General features: G+C 42.8%; 1 protein-coding gene across 1 annotated transcript in view; it reads left to right on the top strand.

Annotated features, from left to right (window-relative positions):
• LOC139576292 (protein kinase C-binding protein NELL1-like) overlaps positions 1 to 19,092 on the top strand; it is a 528,592-nt gene that overhangs the window by 197,947 nt on the left and 311,553 nt on the right. Inside the window, exons 11-12 of the mRNA XM_071402224.1 lie at positions 763 to 862; positions 6,576 to 6,704. Coding sequence (XP_071258325.1) covers positions 763 to 862; positions 6,576 to 6,704 — 229 coding nt within the window. The remainder of the gene's footprint in view (positions 1 to 762; positions 863 to 6,575; positions 6,705 to 19,092) is intronic.

Below are 19,092 nucleotides of genomic sequence, written 5' to 3'. Positions count from 1 at the left end.
TTGGCAGCATCTAATCTGGATACGGGAATAAATAAAATATAAAAAATATGACACTACTTTTCACCAGGGGTAATAGGGCTCTGGTCAAATGTAGTGCACTATATAGGGAATATTGTGCCATTTGGGACACAGTTCCAGTTGGTGTCGCACCTGGAAGGGGGTGACTTTGAAGTAACTTTGAAATTTGAGAGGCACACAGGGACCATGGAGGAGCGGAACCTGAGACAAATTGACGCGTGTAACTGTACTTGTAGCTATTTATTTCGAAAGCCCATTTCTGTATGAGGAAGACCGTTTTATAGAGGCGAGAGCCTGCGTTCTCTCCCTTTCTTTGTGAATCTGTGTATATCCCTGTCTCTATGCATTTACATTCATTTTGTGGGTAATGTGCCTATATTCTGTAGTTTGTTTTTGCAAGTGTTGAGGGTCAGTCTAAAATGTAATTATCCTTCTTCTACAAGGATGCAAGCACGCTAATTTACTCAAACAACCAACTTACATACAGTATAACACTGTACATTTAATATGAAACATTTTGACTTTTGACTTCCTGGTCATATTTAAAAAGGGTCTGTTTCTCTTTTGCATCTGTGCTTTTCCATATGCTACGAAAGTCAATAATTGTTTGACATCATGTAATTATTGGAAACAACATATCGCTAACATGCTAATTCTAATCTATTGTTAATTGCCCCTGAGGGGACAAATAAAGTTGTAATTAATTTATTTGCTTGAATGTGTGTATTTGGTTTGTGTTTGCAGAACGGGATGATGGTGAGAGTGACAGAGAACTGTCCAGAGCTCAACTGCACCCTCAAGGAACAGATCCTACCTGACAACAGGTGCTGTAACATCTGCAAAGGTTGGTCCTTCAAATTTAAAGTTGCTTGCTATTGGTTCAGCCCTCATTCCCTCTCCCCTTGCAGTATCTCATTGGCTGAGCCGTCATCTTCCGCTGCCCAACATTTACTGAGTATGAATCATTCCTCATCTTCGTCTATCATTGGTCCCACCCTTAAAACCCGTTGTCTTCCATTGGACCAGCCCAGTGATTAACTTCTTATGGGCAGGTGGGACTGTAGCGTCCCACCTGGCCAACATCTGGTGAAATTGCAGAGCGCGAAACTCAAACTACAGAATTATAAATATTTAACTTTCATAAAATCAGAAGTGTAATACATCAAAATAAAGCTTAACTTCTTGTTAATCCAGCCGCTGTGTCAGATTTCAAAAAGGCTTTACGGCGAAAGCACACCATGCGATTATCTGAGGACAGCGCCCCGCATACAAAAGCATGACAAACATATTTCAACCAGGCAGGTGCGCCACGACAGTCAGAAATAGCGATATAATAAATGCCTTGCCTTTGATGATCTTCTTCTGTTGGCACTCCAAAAGGTCCCAGATACATCACAAATGGTCCTTTTGTTCGATAATGTCCTTCTTTATATCCATAAAAACTCAGTTTAGCTGGCGCGCTTCAGTTAATAATCCAGCCAGTTTCCCTCCATCAAAATGCATACAAAATGAATCCCAAACGTTACTAATAAACTTTTCCAAACAAGTCAAACAACGTTTATAATCAAACCTTAGGTACCCTAATACGTAAATAAACGATAAAATTTAAGACGGAGAATCGTTATTGTCTTTACTGGAGAAAAATACCAAAGAACGTGCTCTCTTCCACACGCTTGGAAACACTACAGCCAAAATGGGAGCCACTACAAAAAAACTACAATTTCTGGCTCATTTTTCCAAAAACCAGCCAGAAACTCTTTCTAAAGACTGTTGACATCTAGTGGAAGCCCTAGGAACTGCAATCTGGGAGGATTTCACCTTATAATGTTTTCAATGGCTGTCACTTTTATTATAAGTGCACTATATAGGGAATATGTATAATATATATAATTATATAAAACCCCTTAGATATTCTCACAGATCAGGTTTGCCCTCATAAAAATGCCCCTTAGATATTAATTTAGAATCCTCCAATCCTCAAAATTAAATTATTGACGGAGAGTCACGTCATTGAAAAACATTTTTGGAGATATACTGTAGGCCTACTGTAGGCGACATGAGTCTCACTAGTGTTGAGTAATGTGCTGTTAAAAGTGTTGTAGGTTTATATATTTTATTTAACCTTTATTTTACTACAGGTCTACTTACTCTGTTGGCATCTTGACCCAGTTTATGCCCTCATTTGCAATGCAAACCATCACGAATTACTATGGGAATAAATGGAAGAGACAAGTGGAAGGGGGGGAAAAGTAAGGAACTTCTCTGTCAGCCCTGGAGGCCTTTTCAAAACATGATTCTCAAGGGCTATTAGCAGAACAACAGACACGATGTGGTCCCAAAAACACCTCTCTGACATAGGGTCCAGCATATCTCTTGATGATGATCGGGCTTGGGCCGACACGGGCTTCTTTATATAATTAACATTTCATTAATTATTTATTTTTCCATATTTTCTCATTGTTTTGTGATCAAAAAATAAAATGAACTTTTAAATTAAATTCTTTAAAAGTCCTGTTTAAGTAATATTTTAGTATTTTGATACTTTGTGCAAGGCAATTGATCAGCATTGAAAACTTTGTGGATGGGGCCTCCTGAGTGGCGCAGTGGTCTAAGACACTGCATTGCTACAGATGCTAGTTCGATACCCGTTCCGGCCGCGACTGGGAGACCCATGAGGCGACACACAATTGGCACAGCGTCGTCCGAGTTAAGGGAGGGTTTGACCGGGCGGTGGGCTTTTGGTTTCTCTCCCTCTAAAACAGGGAGAGAAAACAACCGTGGCAAACTGAATTCTGGCGCACCCCCTTTCCCCGTTAACCACGGCCACATGGCGCACCCCCAATATCAAGGTGCACATGGGCCTATTTATATAATGAGTATGAATTTGGAGGGCAGAAATGATTAAATATTAAAGCATTAGAGTTTTAAGAATTGTGTGTGTTCAATTATTGTGACATTGTTGCATTTAAGCATATTGAAGTTAGAAGCAATAGGATTTGAAGCAATAGCCTACCCGCGTGTAGTCAACTATTTCAGCACCATTTCGCACTGCTCTGAGACAAGCATGGGGACTGGTCTTGATAAATCAATGAGATTTTTATTTTCACTGAATCTCCATTTGGGTATTGGTTAGACTACAATTAGGGTGTGGACATGTTATGCACTTAGTGCTGTAGCCTACTCCCGACCGGTCAAGTTGTACAGCGCCATATTTTCTGAGGGTTTCATTTAAAAAATGTATTTGAATAGAAACACCATAATATTATTCAAATTATTTAAGCTGTTTCTAAAAATCAATCCCATATACTATGTTCTTACAAAAAAAGGTTTTAAATTCTCTAGTACAGCCAATATTAAAGACGGTCAAATGCTTATCAAAGATGCCCTCTGGTGCTCAAACTAACACTAACTAGCATTAATGGCAACAATGGCTGACAATTAAATAACGTGCCATGGAATTATGTGGCAGCCCGCAAGGTGTGCTACCATATGACACAAGTTTTACCTGAATAACCACTGTGCGTTTCCTTTCTATCTCCTTCGTGGCATCAGCCAAACTTCCACCTCTGACTCTCTGATTCTTTGTACATGTAAGACCTCTTCTGAGAAAGAGGGGGGGAGGGAGGTAGAGAAAGAGAGAATATGACAGAGAAAGAAAGACAGAGGGAGGGAGAAAGAGAGAGAAAAATGTCAGAGAAAGAGAGTATATGCAGAGAGCGAGATTACAGAGAAGGAAAGGGAGGGATAAAGAGAGAAAAACATGTCAGAGGGAAAGAGACTTTTTCTTTAATGATACATACTCATTTCGTTAAAACCTCACAACCACCACCGCCCCCCCCCCTTTCAGAAATAAATATCACCTTGCCCTCTACCCCTTGATACCACACAACATCATACATCACAATAACCAAAACCTCACCACTTCTACAACCGTATATCCAACCCATTCTCCCCAGCTATACAGACGGCCTCACCAACACACCATATCTCCTGAAACATCTCCACACTTTTTATCATTTCATGGAACTCAAATTCCACTCTAAGGCGCACAGAGACCATCCCATTAAATAATAGTAAAGGGTCTGTTATCCCCCCACCTTTGACCCCGTTCCTCCTTGTTAGCCAAATAACCAACTTTGCCTGAGCAAACAAAAATTCAAACACACATTTGGCCTTTTCCTTATTAGAATACCTGTACTCCATTATAAACATCCCGACAGTAAACTCCACCCCCTACCTCTCACACAGACATTCCAACAGAGACATTAATGCCATTAACTTGAGGCACACAGAAAACACATGATGCACATCTCCACACTTTTTATCATTTTATGGAACTCAAATTCCACTCTAAGGCGCACAGAGACCATCCCATTAAATAATAGTAAAGGGTCTGTTATCCCCCCACCTTTGACCCCGTTCCTCCTTGTTAGCCAAATAACCAACTTTGCCTGAGCAAACAAAAATTCAAACACACATTTGGCCTTTTCCTTATTCGAATACCTGTACTCCATTATAAACATCCCGACAGTAAACTCCACCCCCTACATCTCACACAGACATTCCAACAGAGACATTAATGCCATTAACCTGAGGCACACAGAAAACATGATGCCCAGTTTCACTCATGACACAGAAAGGACAAACCTGTCCGACTCCCGGGTCGCCCCATGCCAACCAGCTGTTAGTGGCCAGGTCTCCATGTAGAACCCTCCACTGGAGGTCCCCTGATATCTTTGGTACTGGGAGTTTGTAGAGCCTCTCTATCTAAAACCCACCACACTCTCTGCCACACATTTCCCCTACCACTGATGTGCCTTCACTCCTGTTAGGCTCCTAATGTTCCTCACGTTAATGCAGAGGTTGTACAGGGCTTTACCTCCCACTCCCTCAAACTCCCCCAGGCTTGGAGTGTTAAAATGTAACAAGTCCTCCATACCCTCTTGCCAGTCTCCAGTCTCTGCTGTCATCTTCAGTGGCGGAAACATTGTGGCCCATCCCCCTTTGGCTGCTGCAACACCCCCCTTACCCCAGACAGTGCCTCCTGGACCTCCCCCAGGAATTTCTCCAGCAGCCTAAGAGATGTTAGTCCTGTATGTTGTGCCAGGACTTCCGAGGCTTATACCCCTCCGCATCCAAAGGTCACCCAGTAAACCCGCTGCCATCAGTCGCTTCTGAAGGATGGCCGATTGAACCAATCTCAAAAGGATGTCTAGATTCTGGAAGATAGGCTCCTCCACACACCCACAGCCCAGGCTCCAAACCGCCTTCTCGTGTGGTCCTTAGCAGCTGCCAGGCCCTCAGCACTGCAGAGTAAAAATCAGAGAGACCTGCTGTACTCAGCCTCTCCAGTCTCATGATGAACAGCTGCCGGTCCAACCCTAATCCATCAGCGTGCATTCTGGTTCCCTCCAGCCGACATCAGTATGGTACAGCAGTCTCTGCGCCACCTTTAGTTGTAATGCAGCCACCCTGCTCTCCAGTTCTACCAGGCCCTATACTCCTTCGTGGACAGACATGTGCAACACTGCCCGACTAGAAAAAATCCACCAGCTTGCGTTGCGGGGGGGGGGGGGGGGGGGGGGGGGGTTGAGAACAACCAGTTTATGCCACAGGAAGAATGTCGCCCGGCTGTTGATTATCAGCCCCCTCCCTCTATATGACACTTGGGAAAAAGCCACCTCCACCTGGCCAGTCTTGACACCACTGCCTGTGACAGCCCCTCTCAGTCCTTCCTGACCCACCTCTCCGAGCCCAAGTACAATCCCCAACATTTTAAGCTCATCACAACTCCACTGGAAACACCCTGGAAGCAAAGGGGGGCTCTATCTCTCCATGCTATGCATAACAGAGTTTTGCTTCGTTATAAGTAAGGACAGAGCCCTCCATACGGCCTCTCAACAACAAAAACCTTCCAGAATGCACTGAAAGAGAGAGAGAGAAAGAGAGAATGTAGAATGCCAATAGATCCCTAAGCACTGAGGTTCAGAGGGGGGATTTCACAGAGAGTTTGACTGGCACTACTCATTACTGGGAATGAAGGGAGAGATGGGTTCAGATCAAGAGAGGAGACGACTGAGTCGTCTACTGTACATGCAGGCCTGTGTCTGCCTGCCTGCCTCTCTGTGTCTGTCAATCATCAGTCTGTCTGTCTGGTTGTCTGGTAGATTGGCTGTCTGTCTGTGTGCACCTGTTTGATGGATTACACTCGCTCTTTTCAGCAGGCATTTTTCCTGTAGATTATTTATTGTGTATGTGTGTTTGTCTGGGGAAAGCTACAAACTCAAAGCGTTCCACAAAATCATAGCGTTTCCATGCCCCATTCTTTGCTCTTGGTACTACAGTTTTGTGAACTTTTGAGTTTGTGTTAGAATATGGTGTTAGATCAACAACATATTCTCTAATTCCTGAAAATTAGATTTTGGGTTACAAGCTTTTTCCAGGAATGCCGGCTCATTTTCTACCTCACCACTTCGCCCAACCCTACTGTCAGCACCCTGTGTGATCCCAGTCAAACCCAGACTGTTGAGTCAGAAGTTTGTCCCCCTCTCTCCCAGGCTACGACTTCTGCTCAGAGGGACTCATTTGTGGGGAAAATTCGGAGTGTAAAAACCGGAATACCAGAGCGGAGTGTGAGTGCAAGAGCGGCTTTGCCTCCATCCATGGGGACTCCACATACTGTGAAGGTAGGCAGCTGTGAACTATTTGACTGGGACTTTGGGTAGAAGACTCTGAACTAGCTGGGTTTTGAGAGCTTGTTTTGTGTATGTGGAAGTTGTATTTCTTTATTGCAAAGAGGACTAGGAGTAGAGTGAAGTTGCCCCTGCATGCTGATCTTGGGTGAGTTTAGCATTTCCCACGCTAATGGTTAAGGTTGTGGGAGGGGAAGCTGATCCTAGATCTGTACCTAGATTTCTGAATTATAGTGAATTATATTATCTCTATGGTTGAGTGGATATGTGGGTATGAGGGTATGTGAGATGCCTGGCCCATTCCATACAGTAGATGCCTGAGAGAGAGCTTGGCTGATGAGATGTTCAACTACCTCTGGCATTAGCAGGACATTTCAGAAACAAAATGTATTTGTTCAGTATTTGTATTTAAGGCAGCAGCTACTCTTCCTGAGGTCCAAAAACATGAAGGCACTTACATTATATATAAAACAAAATATAAAGCAGTTCATCATATAAAATTAATGCACCACTACATATCTACAATAAAACATGTACAGTATAATACCACCATACAACAATATTACAATGTATGTGTGTATGCAAGCGCTTGTGTGCGCATGTGTGTGTAAGTACCTTTGTGTGTGTCTTTTCACAGTCCCTGCTGTTCCATATGTTGTATTGTTACCTGTTTTTGTATCTGATTCTACTGCTTTCATCAGTTACCTGATGTGGAATAGAGTTCCATGTAGTCATGGCTCTATGTAGTACTGTGCGCCTCCCATAGTCTGTTCTGGACTTGGTGATTGTGAAGAGACCTCTGGTGTTATGTCTTGTGGGGTGTGCATTGGTGTCCGAGCTGTGTGCTAGTATTTTAAACAGACAGCTCGGTACATTCAGCTTGTCAACACTTCTTACAAAAACCAGTAGTGATGAAGTCAATCTCTCCTCCACTTAGAGCCATGAGAGATTGACATGCATATCATTAATGTTAGCTCCCAGAGTACTTTTAAGGGCCAGCTGTGCTGCCCTGTTCTGAGCCCTTCTTCTTTGTGGCACCTGACCACACTACTGAACAGTAGTCTAGGTGTGACAAAACTAAGGCCTGTTGGACCTGCCTTGTTGATAGTGTTAAGAAGCGCTTTATTATAGACAGACTTCTCGCCATCTTAGCTACTGTTTTATCAATATGTTTTGACCATGACAGTTTACAGTCCAGGGTTACTCCAAGTAGTTTAGTCACCTCAACGTGCTCATTTTTCACATTATTCATTACACAACGATTTAGTTGAGGTTTAGGGTTTAGTGAATGATTTGTCCTAAATACAATGCTTTTAGTTTTTGAAATATTTAGCAATAACTTATTCCTTGCCACCCATTCTGAAACAAACTGCAGCTCTTTAAGTGTTGCAGTCATTTCAGTAGCTGTAGTAGCTGACGTGTATAGTGTTGAGTCATTCGCATACATACAGTGCTGTGAAAAAGTATTTGCCCCCTTCCTGATTTCTTATTTTTTTGCACATTTGTCACACTTAAATGTTTCAGATCATCAAACAAATTTAACCCAAGTAAACACAAAATGCAGTTTTTAAGTGATGATTTTATTTATTACGGGAAAAAAGCTATCCGAACCGTCATGGCCCTATGTGAAAAAGTAATTGCCCCCTAAATAACTGGTTGTTCCACCCTCAGCAACAACTGCAATCAAGCGTTTGCGATAACTGGCAATGAGTCTTTCACATCGCTGTGGAGGAATTTTGGCTAACTCTTCTTTGCAGAATTCTTTTAATTCAGCCACATTGGAGGGTTTTCGAGCATGAACCGCCTTTTTAAGGTCACGCCACAGCATCTCAATCGGATTCAAGTCCGGACTTTGACTAGGCCACTCCAAAACCTTCATTTTGTTTTTTTAATCCATTCAGAGGTGGACTTGCTGATGTGTTTTGGATCATTGTCCTGCTGCAGAACCCAAGTGCGCTTCAGCTTGAGGTCAGGAACTGATGGCCGGACACTCTAGTTCAGGATTTTTGGTAGAGAGCAGAATTCATGGTTCCATCAATCACAGCAAGTCGTCCAGGTCCTGAAGTAGCCCCAGACCATCACACTACCAGCACCATATTTGACTGTTGGTATGATGTTCTTTTTCTGAAATGCTGTGTTACTTTTACGCCAGATGTAACGGGACGCACATCTTCCAAAAAGTTCTACTTTTGTCTCGTCAGTCCACAGAATATTTTCCCAAAAGTCTTGGGGATCATCAAGACGAGCCTTTATGTCCTTTTTGGTCAGCAGTGGTTTTCGCCTTGGAACTCTGCCATGGATGCCATTTTTGCCCAGTCTCTTTCTTATGGTTGAGTCATGAACACTGACCTTAACTGAGGCAAGTGAGGCCTGCAGTTCTTTAGATGTTGTTGGGGGTTCTTTTGTGACCTCTTGGATGAGTCGTCGCTGCGCTCTTGGGGTAATTTTGGTAGGCCGGCCAAACCACTGTTCCAAGTTTTCTCCATTTGTGGATAATGGCTCTCACCGTGGTTTGCTGGAGTCCCAAAGCTTTATAAATTGATTTGTAACCCTTTCCAGACTGATAGATGTCAATTACTTTGTTTCTCATCTGTTCCTGAATTTCTTTGAATCGCGGCATGATGTCTTGCTTTTTGAGATCTTTTGGCCTACTTCACTTTGTCAGACAGGTTCTATTTAAGTGATTTCTTGATTCAACAGGTCTGGCAGTAATCAGGTCTGGGTGTGGCTAGTGAAATTGCTTTCACTAGCCACACTCAGCTTTCCAAAAAATGTGATTAACCTCTCTGGGATATGTGGGACGGTAGCGTCCCACCTGGCCAACATCCAGTGAAAATGCAGAGCGCCAAATTCAAATAAATTACTATAAAAATGTTACTTTCATGAAATCACACATTCAATATACCAAATCAAAGCTATACTGGTTGTGAATCCAGCCAACATGTAAGATTAAAAAAATGCTTTACGGCGAAAGCAAACAATGCTATTATCTGCGGATAGCACCCCAGCTAACAATCCCAGACCATCATATTTCAACCTTCCCGGCGCGACACAAAACGCAGAAATAAAGATATAATTCATGCCTTACCTTTGACAAGCTTCTTCTGTTGGCACTCCAATATGTCCCATAAACATCACAAATGGTGCTTTTGTTCAATTAATTCCGTCAATATATATCCAAAATGTCAATTTATTTGGCGCGTTTGATCCAGAAAAACACCGGTTCCAACTTGCACAACGTGACTACAAAATATCTCAAAAGTTACCTGTAAGCTTTGTCCAAACATTTCAAACTACTTTTGTAATACAACTTTAGGTATTTTTTTACGTAAATAATCGATAAAATTGAAGACGGGATGATGTGTGTTCAATACCGGAGGAAAACAATGTGTAGCATGCTTTCTGGTCACGCGCCTCTAACAAACAGTACACTTCACTGGAGCCTCATTCTGAACATGGCTACTTCTTCATTTCTCTGCAGGAAGGTCCCTTAGAAATCTGGATTCCCAATGAAAATCCATTGAAAAGAGAGTGACCTCAACAAAAAAAACGTGAAAATGCTGCCCCCTATCCTAGAGAAGTTAACCACAGTAAATTCATGATTTAACTTCTCTAGGATAGCATTTTCACATTTGGATGAAAAGCGTGCCCAGAGTAAACTGCCTCCTATTCAGTCCCAGATGCAAATATATGCATATTATTATTAGTATTGGATAGAAAACACTCTGACGTTTCTAAAACTGTTTGAAGCATGTCTGTGACTATAACATAACTTATTTGGCAGGCAAAAACCCAGAGGACAAACCATTCAGATTTTCTTTCTTTTGAGGTCACTCTCTTTTCAATGGGTTTTCATTGGGAATCCAGATTTCTAAGGGACCTTCCTGAGCTAACAGACGTATTTGTCATACCTTTTGCCTCATCCCTCTCAAACAAAACATGTTTAAATTCCTCATCAATCCAAGGGGATTTACAATATGTTTCATGTTCTTAACTTCTTCAGGCTGCAAGCCCGACACCGGTACACTTATGACAACATCCAGCTCAAGTGCAGGGCGCGAAATTCAAAATATATTTTTTAGAAATATTTAACTTTCACACATTAACAAGTCCAATACAGCATTTGAAAGATAAACATCTTGTGAATCCAGCCAACATGTCCGATTTTTTAAATGTTTTACAGCGAAAACACCACGTATATTTATGTTAGCTCACCACCAAATAGAAAAAAGGACAGACATTTTTCACAGCACAGGTAGCATGCACAAAGCCAACCTAACTAACCAAGAACCAACCAAACTAACCAAGAAACAACTTCATCAGATGACAGTCCTATAACATGTTACACAATAAATCTATGTTTTGTTTGAAAAATGTGCATATTTGAGGTATAAATCAGTTTTACATTGATGCTACCATCACAGCTACCGTCAGAAATAGCACCGAAGCAACCAGAGTAATTACAGACACCAACGTCAAATACCTAAATACTCATCATAAAACATTTCTGAAAAATATATGGTGTATAGCAAATGAAAGACAAAGATCTTGTGAATACAGCCAATATTTCCGATTTTTTAAGTGTTTTACAGCGAAAACACAATATGGCGTTATATTAGCTTACTACAATAGCTAACACACAACAGCATTGATTCAAGGCAAATGGCAGCGATAGCACAGTTCGACAGATATATGAAATAGCATCCCAAAATGGGTCCTACTTTTGGTGATCTTCCATCAGAATGTTGTACAAGGGGTCCTTTGTCCAGAACAGTCGTTGTTTGGGTTTAGAACAACCTCTTTCCCTCTTGAATTAGCAAGCACACTGGCCCAGTTGTGCGAAGCTCTCCTTCGTGAACAAAGTCAAACAACGCAACACGCCTAACGTCCCGAATAAATTTCAATAATCTAATAAAACTATATTGAAAAAACATACTTTACGATGATATTGTAACATGTATCAAATAAAATCAAAGCCGGAGATAGTTTTCGCCTATAACGACAGCTTTCCAGAAGGCGATTCCAGGTTCATCTTCGCGCTTTCGAAAAAACAGGAAATGGCGGACACGTCATTCCAAGAGGATTTATTCGACCTCAGACCAAGATAATCACTTCATTTCTTCTCTCACTTCCTCTTGACATCTAGGGGAAGGTGTATGACGTACATGTATACCAATACGTATCATGCCCATTTATAGGCAAGCCTTTGAACAGAGACCTCGATTTCAGAAATCTCACTTCCTGTCAGGAAGTGGGCTGCAGAATGAGTTCTGTTTCACTCAGAGAAATAATTCAAACGGTTTTAGAAACTAGAGAGTGTTTTCTATCCAATAGTAATAATAATATGCATATTGTACGAGCAAGAATTGAGTACGAGGCCGTTTGAAATGGGCACCTTTTTCCAGGTTACTCAATACTGCCTGGGTACATGCTTAATAGTAAGCAATTGTAAAAATGTGTCAAGTGCAGAGTCTGGTTGCTCCTCATTACACACCACAGACCAGCAAATATTCTTTACATCATCAACATAAGAATCACTAGAAAACGTATTGTAAATCAAATCAAATGTTATTTGTCACATGTGCCGAATAAAACAGGTGTAGATCTTACAGTGAAATGCTCACTTACAAGCCCTTAACCAACAATGCTATTTTAAGAAAATACCTAATAAAAGGGGGGGGGTAAGAGATAAGAATAACAAATAATTAAAGAGCAGCAGTAAATAACAATAGCGGGGCTATATACAGGGGGTATCGGTACAGAGTCAATGTGCGAGGGCACCGGTGTCGAGGTAATTGAGGTAATATGTACATGTAGATATAGTTATTTTAGTGATTATGCATAGATAATAACAGAGAGTAGCAGCAGTGTAGACGAGGGTGGGGGGAATGCAAATAGTCCTGGTTGTGATTTGATTAGCTATTTGGGAGTCTTATGGCTTGGGGGTAGACGCTGTTTAGAAGCCTCTTGGACCTAGACTTGGTGCTCCGGTACCGCTTGCCGTGCGGTAGCAGAGAGAACAGTCTATGACTAGGGTGGCTGGAGTCTTTGACAATTTTTAGGGCCTTCCTCTGACACCGCCTGGTATAGAGGTCATTGATGGCAGGAAGCTTGGCTCCGGTGATGTACTGGGCCGTTGTCGTGCCCTCTTGTCGTGCCCTCTTCACAACAGTCTCAGTGTGCTTGGACCATGTTAGTTTGTTGGTGATTTGGACGCCAAGGAACTTGAAGTTCTCAACCTGCTCCACTACAGCCCCGTCGATGAGAATATGGGTGTGCTCTGTCCTCCTTTTCCTGTAGTCCACGATCATCTCCTTTGTTTTGAACACGTTGAGGAAGATGCTGTTGTTCTTGCACCACAAGGTCAGGTCTCTGACCTCTTCCTTATAGATTCTCATCGTTGTCGGTGATCAGGCCTACCGTTGTTGTGTCATCAGCAAACTTAATGATGGTGTTGGAGTCATGCCTGGCTGTGCAGTCATGAGTGAACAGCGAGAACAGGAGTGGACTGAGCACACACCCCTGAGGGGCCCCTGTGTTGAGGATCAGCATGGCGGATGTTTTGTTACCTACCCTTACCACCTGGAGTTGAAAGCTGAGCTGTAGTCAATGAATTGCATTCTCACATAGGTGTTCCTTTTGTCCAGGTGTGAATGGGCAGTGTGGAGTGCAATAGAGATTGCATCATCTGTGGATCTGTTGGTGCAGTATGCAAATTGGAGTGGGTCTAGGGTTTCTGGGATAATGGTATTGATGTGAGCCATGACCAGTCTTCAAAGCAGTTCATGGCTACATACATCAAATCAAATCAAAGTTTTTTTTGTCACGTCCGCCGAATACAACAGGTGTAGACCTTACAGTGAAATGCTTACTTACAGGCTCTTACCAATAGTGCAAAAAAGGTATTAGGTGAACAATAGGTAAGTAAAGAAATAAAAACAACAGTAAAAAGACAGTGAAAAAAGTAGCGAGGCTACATACAGACACTGGTTAGTCAGGCTGATTAAGGTACTATGTACATGTAGATATGGTTAAAGTGACTATGCATATATGCTGAACAGAGAGATGCAGTAGCGTAAAGAGGAGTTGGTGGGTGGTGGGTGGCGGGACACAATGCAGATAGCCCGGTTAGCCAATGTGCGGGAGCACTGGTTGGTTGGGCCAATTGAGGTAGTATGTACATACAGTAGGGAGAACAAGTATTTGAAACACTGCCGATTTTGCAGGTTTTCCTACTAACAAAGCATGTAGAGGTCTGTAATTTTTTATCATAGGTACACTTCAACTGTGAGACGGAATCTAAAACAAAAATCCAGAAAATCACATTGTATGATTTTTAAGTAATTAATTTGCATTTTATTGCATGACATAAGTATTTGATACATCAGAAAAGCAGAACTTAATATTTGGTACAGAAACCTTTGTTTGCAATTACAGAGATCATATGTTTCCTGTAGTTCTTGACCAGGTTTGCACACACTGCAGCAGGGATTTTGGCCCACTCCTCCATACAGACCTTCTCCAGATCCTTCAGGTTTCGGGGCTGTCGCTGGGCAATACGGACTTTCAGCTCCCTCCAAAGATTTTCTATTGGGTTCAGGTCTGGAGACTGGCTAGGCCACTCCAGGACCTTGAGATGCTTCTTACGGAGCCACTCCTTAGTTGCCCTGGCTGTGTGTTTCGGGTCGTTGTCATGCTGGAAGACCCAGCCACGACCCATCTTCAATGCTCTTACTGAGGGAAGGGGGTTGTTGGCCAAGATCTCGCGATACATGGCCCCATCCATCCTCCCCTCAATACGGTGCAGTCGTCCTGTCCCCTTTGCAGAAAAGCATCCCCAAAGAATGATGTTTCCACCTCTATGCTTCACGGTTGAGATGGTGTTCTTGGGGTTGTAATCATCCTTCTTCTTCCTCCAAACACGGAGGTCTACAATTTTGTTTCTGGTGTCCTTTGACAGCTCTTTGGTCTTGGCCATAGTGGAGTTTGGAGTGTGACTGTTTGAGGTTGTGGACAGGTGTCTTTTATACTGATAACAAGTTCAAACAGGTGCCATTAATACAGGTAACGAGTGGAGGACAGAGGAGCCTCTTAAAGAAGAAATTACAGGTCTGTGAGAGCCAGAAATCTTGCATGTTTGTAGGTGACCAAATACACTGCTCAAAAAAATAAAGGGAACACTTAAACAACACAATGTAACTCCAAGTCAATCACACTTCTGTGAAATCAAACTGTCCACTTAGGAAGCAACACTGATTGACAATACATTTCACATGCTGTTGTGCAAATGGAATAGACAAAAGGTGGAAATTATAGGCAATTAGCAAGACACCCCCAATAAAGGAGTGGTTCTGCAGGTGGTGACCACAGACCACTTCTCAGTTCCCATGCTTCCTGGCTGATGTTTTGGTCACTTTTGAATGCTGGCGGTGCTTTCACTCTAGTGGTAGCATGAGACGGAGTCTACAACCCACACAAGTGGCTCAGGTAGTGCAGCTCATCCAGGATGGCACATCAATGCGATCTGTGGCAAGAAGGTTTGCTGTGTCTGTCAGCGTAGTGTCCAGAGCATGGAGGCGCTACCAGGAGACAGGCCAGTACATCAGGAGACGTGGAGGAGGCCGTAGGAGGGCAACAACCCAGCAGCAGGACCGTTACCTCCGCCTTTGTGCAAGGAGGAGCAGTTGGAGCACTGCCAAAGCCCTGCAAAATGACCTCCAGCAGGCCACAAATGTGCATGTGTCTGCTCAAACGGTCAGAAACAGACTCCATGAGGGTGGTATGAGGGCCCGACGTCCACAGGTGGGGGTTGTGCTTACAGCCCAACACCGTGCAGGACGTTTGGCATTTGCCAGAGAACAGCAAGATTGGTAAATTCGCCACTGGCGCCCTGTGCTCTTCACAGATGCAAGCAGGTTCACACTGAGCACGTGACAGACGTGACAGAGTCTGGAGACGCCATGGAGAACGTTCTGCTGCCTGCAACATCCTCCAGCATGACCGATTTGGCGGTGGGTCAGTCATGGTGTGTGGTGGCATTTCTTTGGGGGCCGCACAGCCCTCCATGTCCTCGCCAGAGGTAGCCTGACTGCCATTAGGTACCGAGATGAGATCCCCAGACCCCTTGTGAGACCATATGCTGGTGCGGTTGGCCCTGGGTTCCTCCTAATGCAAGACAATGCTAGACCTCATGTGGCTGGAGTGTCAGCAGTTCCTGCAAGAGGAAGGCATTGATGCTATGGACTGGCCCGCCCGTTCCTCAGACCTGAATCCAATTGAGCACATCTGGGACATCATGTCTCGCTCCATCCACCAACGCCACGTTGCACCACAGACTGTCCAGGAGTTGGCGGATGCTTTAGTCCAGGTCTGGGAGGAGATCCCTCAGGAGACCATCCGCCACCTCATCAGGAGCATGCCCAGGAGTTGTAGGGAGGTCATACAGGTACGTGGAGGCCACACACACTACTGAGCCTCATTTTGACTTGTTTTAAGGACATTACATCAAAGTTGGGTCAGCCTGTGGTGTGGTTTTCCACTTTAATTTTGAGTGTGACTCCAAATCCAGACCTCCATGGGTTGATAAATTTGATTTCCATTGATAATTTTTGTGTGATTTTGTTGTCAGCACATTCAACTATGTAAAGCAAAATGTATTTAATAAGAATATTTCATTCATTCAGATCTAGGATGTGTTATTTTAGTGTTCCCTTTATTTTTTTGAGCAGTGTACTTATTTTCCACCATAATTTGCAAATAAATTATGACGAAGAGGAGGAGGAAGAGGAAGAAATCAGCCGTTACAGTATATCCACAGTAAAACGATTCCTATATCAACATAACCTGCAAGGCCACTCAGCAAGGAAGAAGTCACTGCTCCAAAACCGCCATAAAAAAGCCAGACTACGGCTTGCAACTGCACATGGGGACAAAGATCATACTTTTTGGAGAAATGTCCTCTGGTCTGATGAAACAAAAACTGAACTGTTTGGCCATAATGACCATCTTTATATTTGGAGGAAAAAGGGGGAGGCTTGCAAGCCGAAGAAAACCATCCCAACCGTGAAGCACGGTGGTGGCAGCATCATGTTGTCGGGGGGCTTTGCTGCAGGAGGGACTGGTGCACTTCACAAAATAGATAGCATCATGAGGATTAAAAATTATGTGGATATATTGAAGCAACATCTCAAGACATCAGTCAGGAAGTTAAAGCTTGGTCGCAAATGAACAATGACCCCAAGCATACTTCCAAAGTTGTGGCAAAATGGCTTAAGGACAACAAAGTCATGGTATTGGAGTGGCCATCACAAAGCCTTGATCTCAATCCTATAGAAAATTTGTGGGCAGAACTGAAAAAGCGTGTGCGAGCAAGGAGGCCTACAAACCTGACTCAGTTACACCAGCTCTGTCAGGAGGAATGGGCCAAAATTCACCCTACTTATTGTGGGAAGCTTCTGGAAGGCTACCCGAAACGTTTGATCCACGTTAAACAATTTAAAGGCAACGTTACCAAATACTAATTTAGTGTATGTAAACTTCTGACCCACTGGGAATGTGATGAAAGAAATAAAAGTTGAAATAAATCATTCTCTCTACTAATATTCTGACATTTCACATTCTTAAAATAAAGTGATGGTGATCCTAATTGACCTTAAACAGGGATTTTTTACTAGGATTAAATGTCAGGAATTGTGAAAAACTGAGTTTAAATGTATTTGGAAAAGGTGTATGTAAACTTCCGACTTCAACTGTACATTATCAAGCATTTCACACATGTTATCCAGTATTCATCGACCTGGCCAAGGCTTTTGACTCTGTCAATCACCACATTCTTATCGGCAGACTCAACAGCCTTGGTTCCTCAAATGACTGCCTCGCCTGGTTCACCAACTACTTCTCAGACAGAGTTCAGTGTGTCAAATCGGAGGGCCTGTTGCACTCATGCTGCCAAACATACCCTCGTAAAACTGACTATCCTACCGATCCTTGACTTCGGCTATGTCATTTACAAAATAGCCTCCAACACTCTACTCAGCAAATTGGATGCAGTCTATCACAGTGCCATCCGTTTTGTCACCAAAGCCCCATATACTACCCACCACTGTGACCTGTATGCTCTCGTTGGCTGGCCCTCACTTCATATTTGTCGCCAAACCCACTGGCTCCAGGTCATCTATAAGTCTTTGCTAGGTAAAGCCCCGCCTTATCTTAGCTCACTGTTCACCATAGCAGCACCCACCCGTAGCACACGCTCCAGCAGGTATATTTCACTGGTCACCCCCAAAGCCAATTCCCCCTTTGGCCGCCATTCCTTTCAGTTCTCCGCTGCCAGTGATGGAACGAATTGCAAAAATCACTGAAGTTGGAGACTCATATCTCCCTCTCTAACTTTAAGCACCAGCTGTCAGAGCAGCTCACAGATCACTGCACCTGTGTTTTATTTATTTTTCCTCCTTTGCACCCAAGTATCTCTACTTGCACATTCATCTTCTGCACATCTATCACTCCAGTGTTTAATTGCTAAATTGGAATTATTTCACCACTATGGCCTATGTATTGCCTTACCTCCCTAATCTTACTACATTTGCACACACTGTTTATATACTTTTCTATTGTGTTATTGACTGTATGTTTGTTTATTCCATGTGTAACTCTGTGTTTGTGTCGCACTGCTTTGCTTCATCTTGGCCAGGTGGCAGTTGTAAATGAGAACTTGTTCTCAACTGGCCTACCTGGTTAAATAAAGGTGAAATAAAAATTTAATAAATACTGACTGTAGGTGAGGCAGATTAACCTGTAGCCATATTACTTCAACAGTATTTCACTTGAGATCCTCTCTAAGCTTTACAGGAATGTGGTTCTGAATATGGACCATAATACTGTCCCGATTGGCATTTCTGTCTTTTCGGTAGATGTTATAACCATGTATTGCTACCACTGTATCATCAAAGGTATTATCAAAGTGAGTTTCAGAGATAGTCAAAATATGAATGTCATCTGTTTCAAGCAAGTTATTGACTTCATGAACCTTGTTTCTTAGGCTATATATGTTAAGCTTTTCATACGTGAGTTATAAAATATCTCTAACGGTCGCCCAACGCGAGTTGTTTTATGCACGTGATGTCAGAATGCGCACACTGTTACAAAGTGTAATTGTTACGAAACAGGACAGTTAATCCGCACTGCCCTCAAACCAAGGCACGCTGACTGTTTTTATTTATAGACTGTTTCAATTTGTTCATTTCAAATTATTTTCTCACAAGTCTTTCTTTTCTAACAACAGTTTGAATTGAGGTGTGTTCCGCCTCCTCATTAATTCACATAAAAGTAGGCCATTTCACTTTTGCGGACAATTAACTTTTTATGCATTACTGACCCGAAC

This window comes from Salvelinus alpinus, chromosome 5 (genome assembly GCF_045679555.1).
Source record: "Salvelinus alpinus chromosome 5, SLU_Salpinus.1, whole genome shotgun sequence".
NCBI lineage: Eukaryota > Metazoa > Chordata > Actinopteri > Salmoniformes > Salmonidae > Salvelinus > Salvelinus alpinus.
Note: the sequence above shows the minus strand (reverse complement) of the source record. Positions and strands in the feature narration are given on the sequence as shown.